Source organism: Pyrus communis, chromosome 17 (assembly GCF_041283825.1).
Source record: "Pyrus communis isolate YQ-2024b chromosome 17, ASM4128382v1, whole genome shotgun sequence".
Classification (NCBI taxonomy): domain Eukaryota; kingdom Viridiplantae; phylum Streptophyta; class Magnoliopsida; order Rosales; family Rosaceae; genus Pyrus; species Pyrus communis.
In genome coordinates this window covers 8083554-8099446 of record NC_142581.1, presented here as the reverse complement: position 1 = coordinate 8099446, position 15893 = coordinate 8083554, and the positions used below count along the sequence as shown (strand labels likewise).

Genomic DNA, 15893 nt, shown 5'->3' with positions numbered 1-15893 from the left:
ATAGGGATATTCAATCAGAATTTTAAGTGATTTTTTTGAAATTCAAGATGTATTCAATTAGAATTTTAAAATAGTTTATTAAAATCCTTAGAAATCTGGGTGTATTCAATTAAGATTTTAAAGAAGTTTATAACATTCTGCGTGTATTCAATTAGAAATTGATTTTAAAGAATTTGATAAAGTTGAAGAATTAGAGGGAATTGGAAAGATTTCGTAGTGTATTTTAAACATTCACAAATCTCACCTCTTTCCATGAGATTTTGAGAGAATTGAATCAAAATTTTATACGAAATCTCTACAAATCAATTAAACTTCATAAAAATCCATGGATTTATAAATCTATTAAAACTTCTCAATTCTCAATTGAATACCCCACCTGAAAACAGAAATCAAATTCTAAAAATGGAAGCAAATCTCACGTACATGATACACCCCACCTCTCACAATCAACCCCAAATTCCTAATTAATCATAAACCCTAATCCTAATCCAAATTCCTAATACTAAATAAAAAGACTAATGCTTTCTTACTACTTATAACTCTCACTTCTCAGATAATTTCACTTTCTCCAGCACATAGCCCCAAGCAAGTGCCAAAGACATCCCCTTTCTTTTTGGCTCTGCAAATCCCCATCCAACAATGGAGGGCTTGGCTTCCTTCCGGGCTGTTGCTTCTCTCTCTTCCCGCCCCAGAAAACCCATTTCCGCCTCTGCTTTCGACGCGTGTAGAGTGAACTCGCTCTCTTTTCCGTCGTCGTCTTGCTCCATTGTTCGAGCTCAGCAGGTTCTTAGTTTTTCAGATTTCTTAATTTTCTTCTACATTTTCCTGGATTTTACTTTGAACTGCATTGAAATGGTGTCTGAATTTATAGGTAATTGTTTATTTTTTATTAGATGGAGTCTAAGGGCACTCCGCCGTCGGCGGTTGCAGTGGAAGGCGAACCGGAGCCGGAGAAAGTAGAGCTGGAAATCAAGGAATGGGAGGTGGGTATGTACCACAATGAGGTGGCTGCGAGTCAGGGAATTAGAATCAGGAGGAGGCCTCCCACAGGACCTCCTCAGCACTACGTGGGACCTTTCGAGTTCCGGTTGCAGAACGAGGGCAACACTCCACGGAATATTCTGGAGGAGATCATATGGCACAAGGACACTCAAGTTGCTCAGGTAAAGTCATCAGCTTTGTGTTTTTGGTGAATTGGGTTGTTCGATAAATCAAAAAGTTTTGGGGGTTTTGAAGGCCCAATTGGATAAAAAAAAGCAGAGTGATTTGGTCAAGTTTTGTATGTATGATGTGTTACTAATTTGGCTACTGCTAATGATGTTGATTCAGTTGAAGCAGAGGCAACCTCTGTATTCATTGAAGAAAGCTCTTGACAATGCTCCTCCTGTGAGGGATTTTGTTGGAGCTCTGAGGGCAGCACATTCACGAACTGGTCTGCCCGGTTTGATTGCTGAAGTGAAGAAGGCATCCCCAAGTAGAGGAGTTTTGAGAGAGAATTTTGATCCGGTAAGTCTGCATTGTTTCATCCTTATTCCTGTGTTTGGGAGTGTTTCTATTCCTGTTGTGCCCGTATGAGATTCAGTGTGCTGAACTAATGAATTCATGCTCATCGGAATAGAGGAAAGCATCATTGTCTATTTTTCAAACCTTAAAAACTGTAATTCTGATCAGGATGTATTTGTTATCCTCCTTGGAATGGAACAAAAGCATTGTATGCATGTGTGCGTTGATTCATTTCTAATATAACTCTGTAACTTTTGAGAAAAGAGAACTTGAGTGGGGATAGCTGCCCCTGGTCATTGTTCTATGTATGTGAAAATGATTTTCTCCCCCATTCTCGCCAGTTCTTGTTCTTTTATAAATTATCATGATAGGTTGAAATTGCACAAGCTTATGAAAAGGGGGGAGCTGCTTGTCTTAGTGTTTTGGCAGATGAAAAGTATTTTCAGGTGAGCAAATCAATTTGATCTCTTAGAAGTCATTGATGTTAAAAGCAAAACTATTAGCTGTATCTCACTTGCTTTTTGCTCAATAAATATAGGGAAGCTATGAAAATATGGTGGCGATAAGAAATGCTGGAGTTAAGGTTTGTCCGTAAGCAGTGTTCCTCATTTTGTAGTATTCTGCACATGCTAGGATGTACTTTGGGTATAATTTATTCTTCTAACACTAGCAAAATATGCAGTGCCCTCTGTTGTGCAAAGAATTTATCATTGAGGCTTGGCAAATCTACTATGCTCGAACCAAAGGTGCAGATGCAATTCTTTTGATTGCTGCTGTTTTGCCTGACCTTGACATCAAATACATGACAAAGATCTGCAAGATGCTTGGCATGGCAACACTTGTTGAGGTTTGAGTTGCACTTCTTTCTCCATTGTTAGTTTTTTATACTTCTGTTTGTATGTTGGAAGTTTGGTGGGTTTCAACTGGGAAAATCCGCCCTTGTCTATGTGAGTTAGACTGATTTTACGATTCTTTAATGTCTGGCCTATTCTGGGCTTCGTTTGGATACAGAGTTATGCATCAGTTACAACATATCCTTGTGTGTGCGTGTGTATGTGTATCCTTTTGTCAAAAAGAAAAAACCATATCCAATGAAATCTAATCCCAAAACATCTCGTGTGTTACATTGTTACAGGTGCATGATGAGAGGGAAATGGACCGTGTTCTGGGCATTGAGGGGGTTGAGTTTATTGGCATCAACAACCGCAATCTTGGTAAAATTTCCTAAGCTCCGTGAATTGGTTTATGCTATGAAACTTCTGTTTCCTTGTCATTTACAATATGGCTGTTTGCTGATCATTTCATCTTTATCTATTATCTATATTTATGAAAGACTAACGTTATTAACCGTCAACCAGTATTTTGCAGTAATATGTGAGAGCTTTTTGGAAGCCTTCAATAATGTACTTCCTGTTTGAATTTGTGATAGGATCCTCAAAACACCTTCCCCTTTTGCCCCCTAATATGCATTATTATAGGCATAATAACTGTGTGTGGTTCAGGCACCATAATTGGTAGTTCAGTCTTCTTATATTAATTAAATTATTAATTTCTTTTTAAGTGAGGATGTTGATGGGGTTTGAATAAGATGGGTCGGCAAGCTATATATAGAAGGGGATGACGTTGAACCTGCCCATGTTCATGTTTGCTATCTGTCAAAATTGGGCTGTGTATTGCATGTGAACTTTAATCGCAATATGATAACCCTATATTTGATTTGACTGCAGAAACATTTAAGGTTGATACTAGTAACACAAAGAAGCTTCTTGAAGGAGAGCGTGGCGAATTGATCCGTCAGAGAGACATCATTGTGGTAGGAGAATCTGGGCTGTTTACACCGGATGATATTGCCTATGTACAAGAAGCTGGTGTCAAAGCGGTTTTGGTAGGAGAGTCGATTGTGAAACAGAATGACCCTCAGAAGGGAATAGCTGAACTTTTCGGTAAAGACATTTCCTTGTAAGTCGGTTTAGGGAGACTACAACCTGCTTGCTCAAACACAAAATTGACCAAAAAAAGTTCAAAGAGAGACTTAAGTTGGACCTGAGAATGTGACAATTGTATTTATGTATCAATGAGTAAAGTGGAATAAGTTTGGATGCCTCAACTGCTTATGAGTTCTGATAGAGAGTTTTGTAACTCAGTTTTTCGTTCTAGTTCGTGCGCTTTGATGAGAATCTCACTTTTCCAGTGTGACTTCGCTCCCTTATGCTTTCGTTGTGTGTCTTACGTTACCCTATTCCGTCAAGTTGTCGAGGAAAATTGTTAAACTTGTTGTGGAGCTATAGCCCAACAATGAGTGCCAAGTTTTGAGCAAAACGCCAGTCCTACATTAACTAAGGTACAATTTTTCAAAGGAACTTGATGGAACAAGTTTAACATAGTTTACCGCTATAGAGCACTTTTAGCCCTCCTGAAGTAGTCCCAAAGAGACTTTAATAGTGTTTTTGTGTTATAGAATTGCTTTTTGGAGATTAAGCACTTCCAACTGCTTTTATAGGAAAGACTTGAACGGTAGTACAAATTTCAATGTGTTTTAGGACTCGTTTAGAAGTGCTTTTTAAAATGGTTAAAACCATTTTTAGTGAAAATGTTTTTGGGACCGATTCTTGGTAAAAGTCTTGTGCTTTTTGCAACGAGCATTTAAGGGATTTTAGAATTCAAAAATATTTTGTCTAAAAGCGCTTTTAGTCATTTCCAAAATATTTACAAACAATCCTTTAATAAAAATAAAATGGAAAATTAATAAAAATGGCTTCAAAATTTTGAGTTTTAACGATAAGGACCAAAATAAAGGGTAAAGTGAATAGTACTAGGATTGTCTTTTTAGTGTAAAAATATGGTCTTTCGTTAAAGTAAACAGTACCGGAAACTTTTCGTTGAAGTTCCCTTGATAAAAAGCAACATAAAGTAATCTAAATTTCCCGATGATTGTGATTTTGTATGATACTCACGACTATACCCAACTAGGGATTCAAAGATATTTTACTTGTTAAGAATTTGACTGAACGAGTTTCACATATGGATACTCATTGCTATACCAAATTAGGAATTAAACCATTGGATACTCTGAGTCTTTTAACTGATGATCTAGGGTTAAAAACACAAAAATCAGTATCTGAAGATCAAAATACTCGAAGTATCCTACATTCCAGAGCACCGTAGAATTTTTGTACCCACGTATACACTGTACCAAAAAAAACACAGCCACTGCTGGTCCTTTTTTCTTCATTGGGTGTAAAATACCATTTCAATTTGCATGTATCATCATTAGGTCCACATGTCCACATCATATGGTCCCCATAGATCTAAATGGGAAAGGGATCCACGGATCCCTTCCACTAAATCCTCTAAATCAAATAATCTGGACCCTTAAAATTTGATTTAAAAGCTAAAAACAGGGAACCTCCTTAAAAGTTATAATAACTTTAGCTGTTTGATTAAATTTCAAGATCCCAGATTGATTGATTGAGATGATTTGGTAGAAAGAATCCGAAGAAGATCCTCTCCATCTAAATGACCCCCTTTTCGAAGGGGAGAGCATTTTTGTTTTGTACTCTTAACGAGGAAAATTTTCAAATCCTAATTGACGTTACAATAGTTTCCTCTCTCCTCATGATCTCAATAATGTTAAGCTTCATTAAATAACGTGTCAGTATACATGTAAATATTCCTTTACTCACCGTCTATCAATAAGGTTCATTAATATTGTTTACTGACTACTTATTATGGCAAATTCTCTTCTTTCTCCTTATGTCAATATCTGGTCTATCATCCAGATGCTAGCAATTGTCGTTCGATTCGTTTGTAGGTTTATTGAGAGTGTAATTTTGCCAATTCTGCTATTAAAAAAAAATTAACATCTGAATAAAATGATAAAATACACGACGAAATCAATATACATTAACGTCCGAATAAGAGAATAATAAATATATTATATGCATTACATCAAAATTATTCACACACCCTCATGAATTATTCAATTATTGTTCAAGTGAATTTTAGAAATCCAAAAGAAAAAAAGTGGGAAAATTACAGTGAGTGCATGATGATGATGTCATGGAGGCAAAGTTGCGGTCGCTCCGCTGACACAGCATAGCATGAGCTTCACGCCTGCCAGCGAGCCGTAACCGAAAGAAGCGAAACGCCACCAACAAAGGCAAAAGCAGCAGGCAAGTCGATTTTCCAAGAGAAAGGTAGTGGCGGAACGGCGACGCGCGGATGGCGATGGAGTTCAGGTCCTACAAGGACGACGCGTGGTACGACGTGAGAATCGAGACGGAGGGCGGCAATGGCGGCGGCGGCGGCTACGGCATGCGACTGAGAGTCAAGTTCGCCGGGTTCCACGACGACCAGGACGAGTTCATCGACGCTAACAACTTCAGGTCGGTGTGTGACGTGGCCGAGTTGAGGTCTCGGTTCCGGTCCATGTCGGCTCAGCTTCAGGACTCGGAGTGCTCTCAGGTGAACAGGGGGATGATCGTCTGCGCCGCTCACTCCGCTCTCCCCGACGATCGCCGCTTCTACGACGCCGTCGTGGATGACGTCAGTCACCTTTTTCCCAATTTTCCCTCCTCCTCTCTGTAGTCTTAATTTCTGCTTAATCATGGCTTGATTAGGTGATTAATCGGTGAGTAATGATGATTAGGTTGTGCATAGTAAGCATGTGTTTGCAAACGGAGAAGAACAATGCACATGCACCTTCATCCTCTCATGGCAGCACGGTCCGTTCGCCAGGACGCTGACCGCCGAAGCTCTCGAGCACATTTGCAGAGTCCTGCCTCCGGTTGCTGATGGCGAACTGAATCCACTGCTCACCTCTTTTCTGAACTTGGTAAGGAAGAGAATTGAAGCAACTGGCTTTTCGGATTCAAATGTGAGTTCTGCTGAAGCTGCTGCTGCAAGCAATGGCCGAAATGGGCCCCCCGGCTTTCCTCAACGCCGAAATCAGGCAAGTTTCTGGTTACTTGTGTATGAAGATGTTTAGCTTTTTAATTGGAATTGTGCTGCTGCCTGCTGCATTTGATCTTTGTTAGAATTAGTCTGGATTCATTTCGATTTGAGTTTGCTTTCCTTTGCTGGATGGGGTTATTGTTCTTGAATTTTTCCTAATTTTTGAAGGATTTTTTTCCTTCTATTTTTTCCCATATGATAATAATATATAGACTGCTTGGTGTTGGTGGTATTTAATAGTGTGCAAGATTAAGGTAAGAGGAAACGAGAATTTGCGCGGGTGAGTTTCTGATAGCGTGCAAGATTGCAAGATTGTAAGCAGAACAGGAGTGAGTGAAATAGAGCTGACTTGGGAGGTTGAGAGTTTGGGAATTTAATTATATGGTTTGTAGTGGGATTTCCGATCCGTCCATGGATGTTGACAAGTTTGTCGAAAATCTTAAGCTTTTGAGACCTGACAGGAACTTTGTGTGGCTCCTCGTCTTTTACATGTGTGCTGAATGCTTGTGGTATATTGTTTGGATGATTAATGCGGGCTTTTTTTTTTCATATGCTCGGCCGTTTTTTTGCAGGAAACAAGGCCTTCTAGGTTGTTCTCAGGTCATGTCAAAGGTTTGTACTGATTTGCTTAAGTTCTTTTTTTAATCTTTAACTACTCTTCAAAGGCAAAGGTGAATGTAAAATCTAAATTTATGATCCATTTAGTTTGAATGGATGATTAAATAAAGCTCTTCGGTGAAATCTGACGTTGGAAGTAGTTGATCACCGTGAATATTCTCCACATATTATTGGACTATATTTAAACAAGTCAAACCTATCGGTTACTTTATCTTGTATATAGTATATGAACGAACAGGACATGACGTGGATATTGGAGGGGTGCCGCATATGATCATCATAGACAATCTTGAGAAGGGGTTATCGCCATCAACAATTATGGAGTTTATTCATCAACAACTTTCAATCTCATGTCAAGCATTTGTCTCACCAAGTAAGTTGTTAGAGATATATGCACGAGGAGGCATTCTGTTGCACAGCAAAAGGAACTTTGACAAGTTATTGGCCTTTTTGGAGAATCCAGATCACATCATTGTTTCCTCGGGAGGAAGGTAGAGTGTAAATCTCTTTCCAGTAATTATAAATCACGCAAACTAGTCTTAAAATGGTGTTTGTTAAAATTTAGTAATTAGATATCCAAGCAAAAGATTTTACGGCCTTTATGTAACTTAAACAGCCAGCTGGAACCTGGATGTAAGTTTTGGCACTCTGAACCCCTTGATTTGTTGATTGATTGTTAAAATTTTCATTGTTTTGTATTTTCTCCGCAGGCCTTGGTTTGTGACTGAAAAATTACCGTTACATAACTCGCTAAAGGCAGTTACTGAAACATTCGCACTTGCATCTCAGGTCAGTTTCCTTTAATTCTTCATGTGTTTGCGGCTAATGATTATAACAGTGAAATGTCATTCTAGAAGCCAGAGCATTTCGTTGACTAATCATTGATCATTGGACGCAACCACTGTATGCACGAAAACCTGATAGAACATGAAATAACTAGTATATAAAAGCACCGGGTTTCCTCTAAAATTACCGTTCTTATTGATTTTGCAGAAAGTATTAGAGAGCAGAACCAGAACTTGCAATGAATTGAAGGTTGTCGTTTCTGGGACTAAAGAGTACGAGCAGGCTAAGCAGCTACGTGAGTTGTTTAAGCAATTTGCCAAGCATCAATGCATGATTCAGCAGAGATTAGTTATTGAAGAGGGAAGGATCTTGCAGCTGTCTGATCTGGTGTAGAGATGACAAACGTTTAAAGCTTAAGTCCTTGTGAATACTTTTTGTTACGTTGCAGGTATGTGGTATCTGCAACGAAGGCGACGCACTGACTGCACAAAAATGTAAATGTGACGAGCAAATGAGGCACCTCTGACCACCTCCTATATGGATATCTGGGCTGAATCAAAGGTACATGGATATACTTAAAATTTTGGTTTGTAAAATCTGGGGCTGAACCAAAGGTTTTTCGGAATTCGGTTAAATTGTGAATTTTCAGTGTGATGCTTCTGCTGTAAAATCTGGTATATCAGTTGGTGCATTTTCTTTGAGGATCATTGTGTGTGGTCTTTAACTTTTTTCTCCTACACACTTTTTTTTTTGTTTGTTTGTTTCTTCTCTACCTTATTCGGTCGAATAATTAGAAGATAAATAGCGGTGTGCATGGAGGGAAAAAAATGAGTGAGGAAATCGTTTTCCAAAATTTCATGCTAATTGCGATGGCAAAAGATCCAGTGAGGGCGGACTTGTACAAAAATGCCATTGTGGCGTATCCCATCTCGTAACGATGGATCGATCATTTGTGAATTGAAAATAATAAGGAAGAGAACAAAGATAGTGGTCTGGAAAATTCAACGGATATATGAGTCTAATAGAAGTGGAAACGGTCAGCTTTTGCATAAATCCGTACCGCATGGTGGGACATAGTTTTGCAGCCGAATCTCACGTAGCATTGTAGCTTGACCCCAAATTAGAACGAACCAGGATCCTCGCCGGATCCATTCCTAGGGATTACGCAATCGTGTTCGTTTATCGTATATCGTGCGGTTAATTTTCGCTAGATACTATTTATATTTGAATTTTAAATTTTAAATTTTAAATAATTTATGATCGTACGATATATGATGAACGGACACGATTGCGTGATCTTTAGGGAATGGATCCGGCCAAGGATCTCCTTTTTTTTTTTTTTTTTTGAAAAATATTATCAAATCACTCGACTTACCAAAATAAATAAAAAATATATATTCTAACAGATGGCGATATTTGATATCGCATCCCACGCAAGTCAAATTCCAGCTTTTTTTTTTTTTTCCACGGAAAAGGATCCATGCCGGATCTTTTTAAAAGGGATCTTAACATTCCGTGATCTTGTAATCGTTTATCATACATTGTACGGTCCATTTTCGTTAGGTATTATTTATATTTAATTTTAAATTTTAAATTTTGAAATGATTTCTAACCGTATGATGCACAATGAACGATCATGATCTCCAGATCCTTTTCTTTTTTCCACTTGGCAAAACATCATCCTATGTGGAGCGTTCCCATTGGCTAGTGGGTCAAGCTATTGAATCACACGAATCCGGATCCTCTTTGTGAGGATCTAAGAATCTGTTCATTGTATATCATGCGGTCAGAAATTATTTTAAAATTTTTAGTTAAAATTGAACACAAATAATATTTGACGAAAGCTGACCACACGATGTACAATGAACGGACACGATTCACGAATTTCCTGAATGCTCACAAAGAGGATCTAGAGAGGATCCTGTTGGGAATCACACCCCGCCTCGTTGGCTTAAGCCCATAAATGAAGGAAGGGGATCCTCTCCGGATCTCTTTCACCAAATCCACTAAGTCAAGAAATCCGGGCTCTTGAAATTTGATTTAACGGGTAAAGTTATTATAAGTTTTAAAGATATCCATGATTTTAGGCGTTGGATCAAATTTCAAGGGTCGGGATCCTTTGACTTGATGGATTTGGTGGAAGGGATCCGAAAGGATCCTTTCCATTTGAAAACGAAACGACATCGTCCTTAGTCCTTTTATTCTGGTCTGGTTCAACAAGAAGTGCCTGGTCCGACAGCCGAGTTCGAGTTCGGCACTTCCCAAATCCCAGTTCATCCTAAAATCCCAAGAACTTCAAACCTCCGCCAAATACAAAACTAGAACCTATTTCCGAGGTGATTTTTCGCCTTCTTCTCGATCTGTGTATTTAGATCTCGGAATACCAATCCGGGTAACGATTATTTGTGACTAAAAACTCCGTGATTGTTGACTTTGTGTGCTGGAAATTTGACGGATTTGCAGGGAGGAAGATGGAGTTCTGGGGCGGAGGACACGTGTCCCTGAGTTTGGTGCTGGTGGGTTTTCTGGTTCTGTGCCAGTTAGAAGGGTCGTCAGGGTTGAGGTTCGTGATAGACAGGGAAGAGTGCTTTTCTCATGATGCAAAGTACATGGGAGACACGATTCACGTCTCTTTCGTGGTAATCAAAGTCGATTCGACCTGGCATTACACCGACGACGGCGTTGATCTCGTGGTATGAGTGAATACTATGATGTTTCATATGTGTTTGTTTTTCCCAATTGTTTGATGTTTCAGAATTTTGCCTGTTTGATCTTGTTGTGGAGAAGATTTAATGGTTGTTGCTGATTTGTATTACTTTTTCTGCCTCGGCACAAAACCGAGCGCTTTGGCGTTATAGGATTCATATAGCCGACCCTAGTTAGTGGGATAAGGCTTGTTGTTGTTGGCAAGTTGAATTTTGATGCAAGATTAAGCTTGCGGGTTTTCATTTATGATTCGTTGGTTATAAGAGGGTAAAATAATCTGTTTCCTTCGAAAACAGGGGGAAAGAACGGGGCATGTAGCTCGACCCGTTACGATCATTCATGATATATCCTGTACATGAGGTCCTGTGTTTGCCCAATATCGATTGTATCAGAACAAGAAATAAATAAAATGGTAGATTGAATAGAATGTTGTTATTGTTGGTATATAAGACCGTCCCAATTGGTTTCTCGGTTAGGACATTGCTTTTTTGTTCAATAATGATGGTAGTGGTTCCTGTTTCTGAAATCTTTCTTATACTTGTGAACTATGTTGCCGATATCAGATAAAGGGACCTGGTGGCGAACAAATTCATGACATACGCGACAAGACAAGCGAGAAGTATGACCTTGTCGTTCAGAAGCAAGGTGTTCACCAGTTCTGCTTCACTAACAAGTCTCCTTACCATGAAACTATTGACTTTGATGTACATGCTGCTCACTTTACATACTATGACCAGCATGCTAAAGACGGTGAGAGGCCATTTCCGTTCTGGAGGAATCTTCTTTATAGCTGAATAATGATCACTGAATGTTATTTGAATTTATGCAGAGCATTTCACACCCTTGCTGGAGCAGATACAAAAGTTGGAGGAAGCCCTCTACAACATCCAATTCGAACAACATTGGTTAGAAGCTGAGACTGACCGCCAGGCAATAGGTATTAATCTGAAGAACCGTCTTTTCTCTGTCAAATTTTAATTTATTTTCGTTAAAAGAAGTTGGGAGTCTCATGCATAGTCGGGCTGCATAAACGATTTTAATAAGATCCGAGAATGATTTCAACTATAGTAATTCGAGGAGTACATCATTTTGAACTTGCATCTGCATGTCATACACGGGCACACAAAGCTTAAGATCAAGTCATAAACGATATTTAAAAGTTATGAATACGACTTCAACTGTAGTACATCAAGAAGTAGACGATTTTGCATCTGTTGATCTTGGATTTTCGTGCAGTGAATGAAGGAATGAGCCGCAGAGCAACGCACAAGGCATTGATAGAATCAGCGGCGCTTATTGGAGCTAGCTGCCTGCAAGTTTTTCTTTTGAAACGTTTGTTTGAACGCAAGCTTGGATCCTCTAGAGTTTAGATCAGTCGGTTGTCTACGTGCCTTGGGGTATTTACTGGTTGTACTATTTAGAAAATGGAAAGAATGTTTATATACTGAAACCATTGGCTCGAGTTCTAATATTTTGAAGATGGTATTTTTGCTTATTGCCTTGAGTTTTAATGGTAGCTTACATGTTTAACTGGAGATAGCAAGACCCAAGACACTTTGCTGTTAGTGCTATCAGATTTTTTGGATGCTTATTTGGGGGCCGTCCGGGATTGCTTGTGTAGGAAGTACTTCTTATAAGCACGTTTGCTATGAACACTAGTGATGAAATAGAAATTTCTCTTTCGGGGAGATGCCTGAGTGGTTGATAGCTTTGGCCTTGAAAACAGGTGTTGATTACCATGCAATTCAGTTTTGTGGTGCGAAAAGCTTTCTGTACTATTTACTTTAACGAAAAATCATATTTTTACATTAAAAAGTCAATCCTAGTATTATTCACTTTACCCTTTATTTTGTCCTTATCGTTAAAACTCAAAGTTTTCAAGCTATTTTCATTAGTTTTTCTTTGAAAATTCTGTAGATCTTGAGTTCATCTATGACCACAAAAATGGATCACTGAATCGTAAAAGCTTAGAATCCAAAGCTTCACAGTGCACATATATGCAGTTAAACATGAACGAAACTCAAATTGAATCGATAACAGGAAACAAACAGTCACGACTATCTCAGAATCAAGCATTGATTCAAGAAGAGGAAGCTGCATGCAAATATAGTTCACCAGTTTACGTAAACATAAAACAGTAACATTTTTCAATCATTCATCTCCCAAAACAAGCCCAGAATTACTACCAATGTTCAGAAGGACAGCAAACAGATTCCAGCGGGACCAATCATGGCTTCTGAACACAGCTCCAGTCTTCTGGAATATATATCGTCGTGGGGGGCATAGATACGTAGTAATATCTTCTGTAAAATTTATGACATGGTACGTGCCTCCTCATGACTCCGCACGCAAGCAGCAAAACCATTTTTTCTACACATCAAAGCACGAAAAGCAAAACAAATCCAACCATTATATTTTTGAAGCTATCATCTTTTTCTTCATCACATTAGGGTTAGGGTGGCTTAAGATCGATTGGCAGCATTCTTTTCTTTTTCCCTCTCTTTTTCTTTTTTGGTGCCAGCTTAGTTGGACATCATTCAACAAAGCAAGATTCGTGCTTTAACAAAGTCAGGATGTTAAAATTTTGCAAGCAAAAAGATAAAAATATGAAACAGATAGGTTTATAAAATCAACGGGTGCCACCAGAGTGAGGACAGCAAAAGAGAAATTTGTTTAAGATGGTTCAGTGAGGGTGAATGCAGACATTAACAAAGTCGAGAGAATAAAAGTTGCACGTAACAAAAACTAATTAGACAGGAAAAGGTAAGTGCTAAGGCGATTTAGCGATCTGGTAGAGAAGTAATATGCATTATCCACAGGGGCATGTATAACAAAGATTTATAACTAGCCCTAAGCTTGGATTAGGAAATTGTCAAATCATATTGAGGTCACTTGCAGTTCACTACTATGAATGAAGAATATTATGTATATTGTGAAACCACAATTTCCCAGTTGCAAATAGATTGGTTGGGAAAATAACAACTACTCAGCACCCAAAAAATCCAAATTTAAGAGGGAAACAAAAACGTTGAGAAGATTTTGAAATTAAAGGATTAAATGCAAACTTAGTCACATGCAAAATGTGATGCTAAAGATGTAAAGATTCCAATGTACTGTGCATCCAAAGCTCATAATAGTCCAAGTAATTCTTCTATGTTCTCAACCTAAACCACCCTTTAGGCTTTAGGGAAAGATATGACTATGTAATACAGACAGCGTCAAGTATAAAAGAGATAAAGGCATTCCAAAGTGCGGAGAACTATAAGGTCAGTGAATCCAACTTACAGATGGAGGCTTTCCGAGAACTGCTTCATGCTTATATGTGTGATCCTCCTTTGATGGTGAGTCAGGTCTGCCACCTGTCTTCTTCTCAGTCCTAGCCTTGTTGAAGATTACAGTGAATCCCTCAGCTGATGCTGGATCATTGACATCCCATTCACCAAATTTTGGCAACGGTACACCCTTTTCCTGTGGATTTACATAATTTTGATTAAGGGAATCAATCATCTAAAGTCATTGCATACCAAATTGAGATGTATAAATAACACAATTGTGTACAAAGTTCAATGATTCATATGTTCTTGCATGAAATTATGAAGGAAAACAAAGTCCAAGTAACCAAGATGATTAAGATTAAGGTGAAGGTTGGCTCCCACGCATCAGCAGAAAAACAGCTTATGAATCCTACTGTATCCTCAATCCTACTGCATAAGAATACAACACCAAGATATATAAAGTCAAGTGTATTCATGAATCGGTTTACGAACGCCGATGCCTGTAATTATTCTTCAATATGAAGGTATTCCAAAAAGAAGAAGAGGTTTGAAATTCGACAAGCTTGCAAGAGATCTACTATCAACTCTATACATGCCTAAAATGAACAGAAAGAAATCTTCTTCTTGTAAAGTCAGATTGGGTGACACTATAACCACTACACAGGATACTACGTAATAGTCCATTGTAAGGACAGTCAAGTGCACCAAACCCAGACCATTCGACCATTCTGAGTATTGACCTGCAACTAAGCAACAGAACAAACCTTACCCATTGAGCTAGGCTCACCCTCAGGTAAGAACCCATTGTAAGTTTCTAACATCTACAACAACAACAACAAAGCCTTATCCCACTAAGTGGGGTCGGCTGTATGAATCCTAGAATGTCACTGTGCTCGGTTTTGTGCTAAGTCTTCCGTTAGATCCAAGTACTCTGAGTCTACCAGTACTCCAAGTTGTAAGTGTTTAACATCTAAATCATAAAAATCTAAACCATTGAGTACTCAACCCACTAAACTACACTTGACCATTCAACACAACAAACACAGAGAGAGTTTTTCACACAAGTTAGCAATCCGATAAGCTGCTTATCGGTCGAAGCCGAATCTACAGACATACAACGTCCAATTTGATTCCCAAATACTCAAAAGTCTGGTTAGTATAAACCAGACAAGAAGCTAAAAATACAAACTTTATCTACAAAATATAAAAACCCAGAAAGCAAAAGTGACCCCAGATAGCAAACACCAGCTAGATACATGATATTCATACAGAACAACCTTCTGCTGAAAAATTAGAAACCAGAAGGATGAAATGACAGCAGAAAGCATCGGACGAAGGACAATACAGTAATTTCAACTCGACCACCAAGCTGGAGCTGGAAACGAATCGAATCGAATCGCTCCACAAACAAAACTCAGAGTCTCAGATCAAACACAGAACCATACGCAAACATACACCGATACAAATTCAATAACTAAATTAAAAGACAAAAAAAAAAAGAGACTAGCTTGCATACCCCCATGAGTTCTGCTTCGAGATTTCTGAGAGTAGCGACGAAAAAGGGCGAGTGATATGCTCTGGTTGTAGGTATTTGAGGTGGTGGGGTCTGAATAATGAAGGTGGTGTGGAATGAGATGATGATGGATTGATGAGTCTTGAATTTTTCAGGTGGGGTTCGATGGAAGAGAGAGAGAGAGAGAGAGAGAGAGAGTATGAAGTGGGCCAGTGGATGGATGTGGTTAATGGGGGCCCACTGTTTGAAGAGCCAATTAGACGGTGTGCGGTGCTTCCAGCTATGCATCCCATACAGCTTTTGTCTGTTTCCCTATGACTGTATTGACTATATTACCCTCCCTCAAGAAGGTTCTAATATAAATGTTGTTTTGAAAGCCAAAAAGTTAAAAATTGAAAAACGAAAGTACGGATGTTCATTGCGTTTATTCATTTTTATATAAAATGACAAGCAAATCTAACAGTTAAAACATTTGTTACATTGAAGTTGCATTTGGATATTTGCGGGACCATTTTCATAATTCGATAATTCATCAACTA

The 15893-nt window shown here is 38.6% G+C and overlaps 4 protein-coding genes across 6 annotated transcripts; 3 read left to right on the top strand and 1 right to left on the bottom strand.

The window, feature by feature from the left end:
- Positions 1 to 496: 496 nt before the first annotated feature.
- On the top strand, positions 497 to 3610 carry LOC137708170 (indole-3-glycerol phosphate synthase, chloroplastic). Its single transcript, XM_068447180.2, has 8 exons — positions 497 to 783; positions 894 to 1163; positions 1330 to 1506; positions 1875 to 1949; positions 2042 to 2086; positions 2186 to 2350; positions 2639 to 2717; positions 3231 to 3610. Exons 1-8 carry the CDS (start codon positions 640 to 642, stop codon positions 3464 to 3466), a joined length of 1191 nt encoding a protein of 396 aa, XP_068303281.2. The 5' UTR covers positions 497 to 639; the 3' UTR covers positions 3467 to 3610.
- A 1874-nt stretch (positions 3611 to 5484) lies between these two features.
- On the top strand, positions 5485 to 8567 carry LOC137708825 (uncharacterized). Of its 2 annotated transcripts, none has more exons than XM_068447982.2 (6): positions 5485 to 6048; positions 6152 to 6454; positions 7029 to 7068; positions 7298 to 7565; positions 7785 to 7863; positions 8068 to 8567. In XM_068447982.2, the coding sequence occupies exons 1-6, from the start codon at positions 5725 to 5727 to the stop codon at positions 8251 to 8253; spliced, it is 1200 nt and encodes a 399-aa protein (XP_068304083.2). In that variant the 5' UTR covers positions 5485 to 5724; the 3' UTR covers positions 8254 to 8567. The 2 variants fall into 2 exon arrangements, with proteins under 2 accessions (XP_068304083.2, XP_068304084.2); XM_068447983.2 differs by having other exon boundaries at positions 5489 to 6048; positions 7313 to 7565.
- Positions 8568 to 10060: 1493 nt separating this feature from the next.
- LOC137707750 (transmembrane emp24 domain-containing protein p24beta2) lies at positions 10061 to 12061 on the top strand. Its single transcript, XM_068446662.2, has 5 exons — positions 10061 to 10196; positions 10324 to 10553; positions 11130 to 11316; positions 11396 to 11503; positions 11803 to 12061. Exons 2-5 carry the CDS (start codon positions 10332 to 10334, stop codon positions 11934 to 11936), a joined length of 651 nt encoding a protein of 216 aa, XP_068302763.1. The 5' UTR covers positions 10061 to 10196; positions 10324 to 10331; the 3' UTR covers positions 11937 to 12061.
- Positions 12062 to 12624: 563 nt separating this feature from the next.
- LOC137707747 (protein NOI4) lies at positions 12625 to 15577 on the bottom strand. Of its 2 annotated transcripts, none has more exons than XM_068446661.2 (3): positions 15358 to 15577; positions 13852 to 14034; positions 12625 to 12936 (listed from the first exon to the last, which is right to left on the bottom strand). In XM_068446661.2, the coding sequence occupies exons 1-3, from the start codon at positions 15361 to 15363 to the stop codon at positions 12901 to 12903; spliced, it is 225 nt and encodes a 74-aa protein (XP_068302762.1). In that variant the 5' UTR covers positions 15364 to 15577; the 3' UTR covers positions 12625 to 12900. The 2 variants fall into 2 exon arrangements, with proteins under 2 accessions (XP_068302762.1, XP_088544666.1); XM_088688540.1 differs by lacking the exon at positions 15358 to 15577 and adding an exon at positions 15119 to 15184.
- Between the last annotated feature and the right edge of the window lie 316 nt (positions 15578 to 15893).

Excerpts from the sequence above, each read along its gene's own strand:
- LOC137708170 (XM_068447180.2), top strand. The coding sequence starts at position 640 with ATGGAGGGCTTGGCTTCCTTCCGGGCTGTTGCTTCTCTCTCTTCCCGC. Across the intron at positions 1,507-1,874 it reads TGAGAGAGAATTTTGATCCG|GTTGAAATTGCACAAGCTTA; the intron begins GTAAGTCTGCAT and ends TTATCATGATAG. Across the intron at positions 2,718-3,230 it reads CATCAACAACCGCAATCTTG|AAACATTTAAGGTTGATACT; the intron begins GTAAAATTTCCT and ends ATTTGACTGCAG.
- LOC137708825 (XM_068447982.2), top strand. The coding sequence starts at position 5,725 with ATGGCGATGGAGTTCAGGTCCTACAAGGACGACGCGTGGTACGACGTG. Across the intron at positions 6,455-7,028 it reads TTCCTCAACGCCGAAATCAG|GAAACAAGGCCTTCTAGGTT; the intron begins GCAAGTTTCTGG and ends GTTTTTTTGCAG. Across the intron at positions 7,069-7,297 it reads GTTCTCAGGTCATGTCAAAG|TATATGAACGAACAGGACAT; the intron begins GTTTGTACTGAT and ends TCTTGTATATAG.
- LOC137707750 (XM_068446662.2), top strand. The coding sequence starts at position 10,332 with ATGGAGTTCTGGGGCGGAGGACACGTGTCCCTGAGTTTGGTGCTGGTG. Across the intron at positions 11,317-11,395 it reads TGACCAGCATGCTAAAGACG|AGCATTTCACACCCTTGCTG; the intron begins GTGAGAGGCCAT and ends GAATTTATGCAG. Across the intron at positions 11,504-11,802 it reads GACTGACCGCCAGGCAATAG|TGAATGAAGGAATGAGCCGC; the intron begins GTATTAATCTGA and ends ATTTTCGTGCAG.
- LOC137707747 (XM_088688540.1), bottom strand. The coding sequence starts at position 15,169 with ATGCTTTCTGCTGTCATTTCATCCTTCTGGTTTCTAATTTTTCAGCAG. Across the intron at positions 14,035-15,118 it reads TTCTAATTTTTCAGCAGAAG|GAAAAGGGTGTACCGTTGCC; the intron begins GTTGTTCTGTAT and ends GTAAATCCACAG. Across the intron at positions 12,937-13,851 it reads TTCTCGGAAAGCCTCCATCT|AAAAAATGGTTTTGCTGCTT; the intron begins GTAAGTTGGATT and ends TTTGATGTGTAG.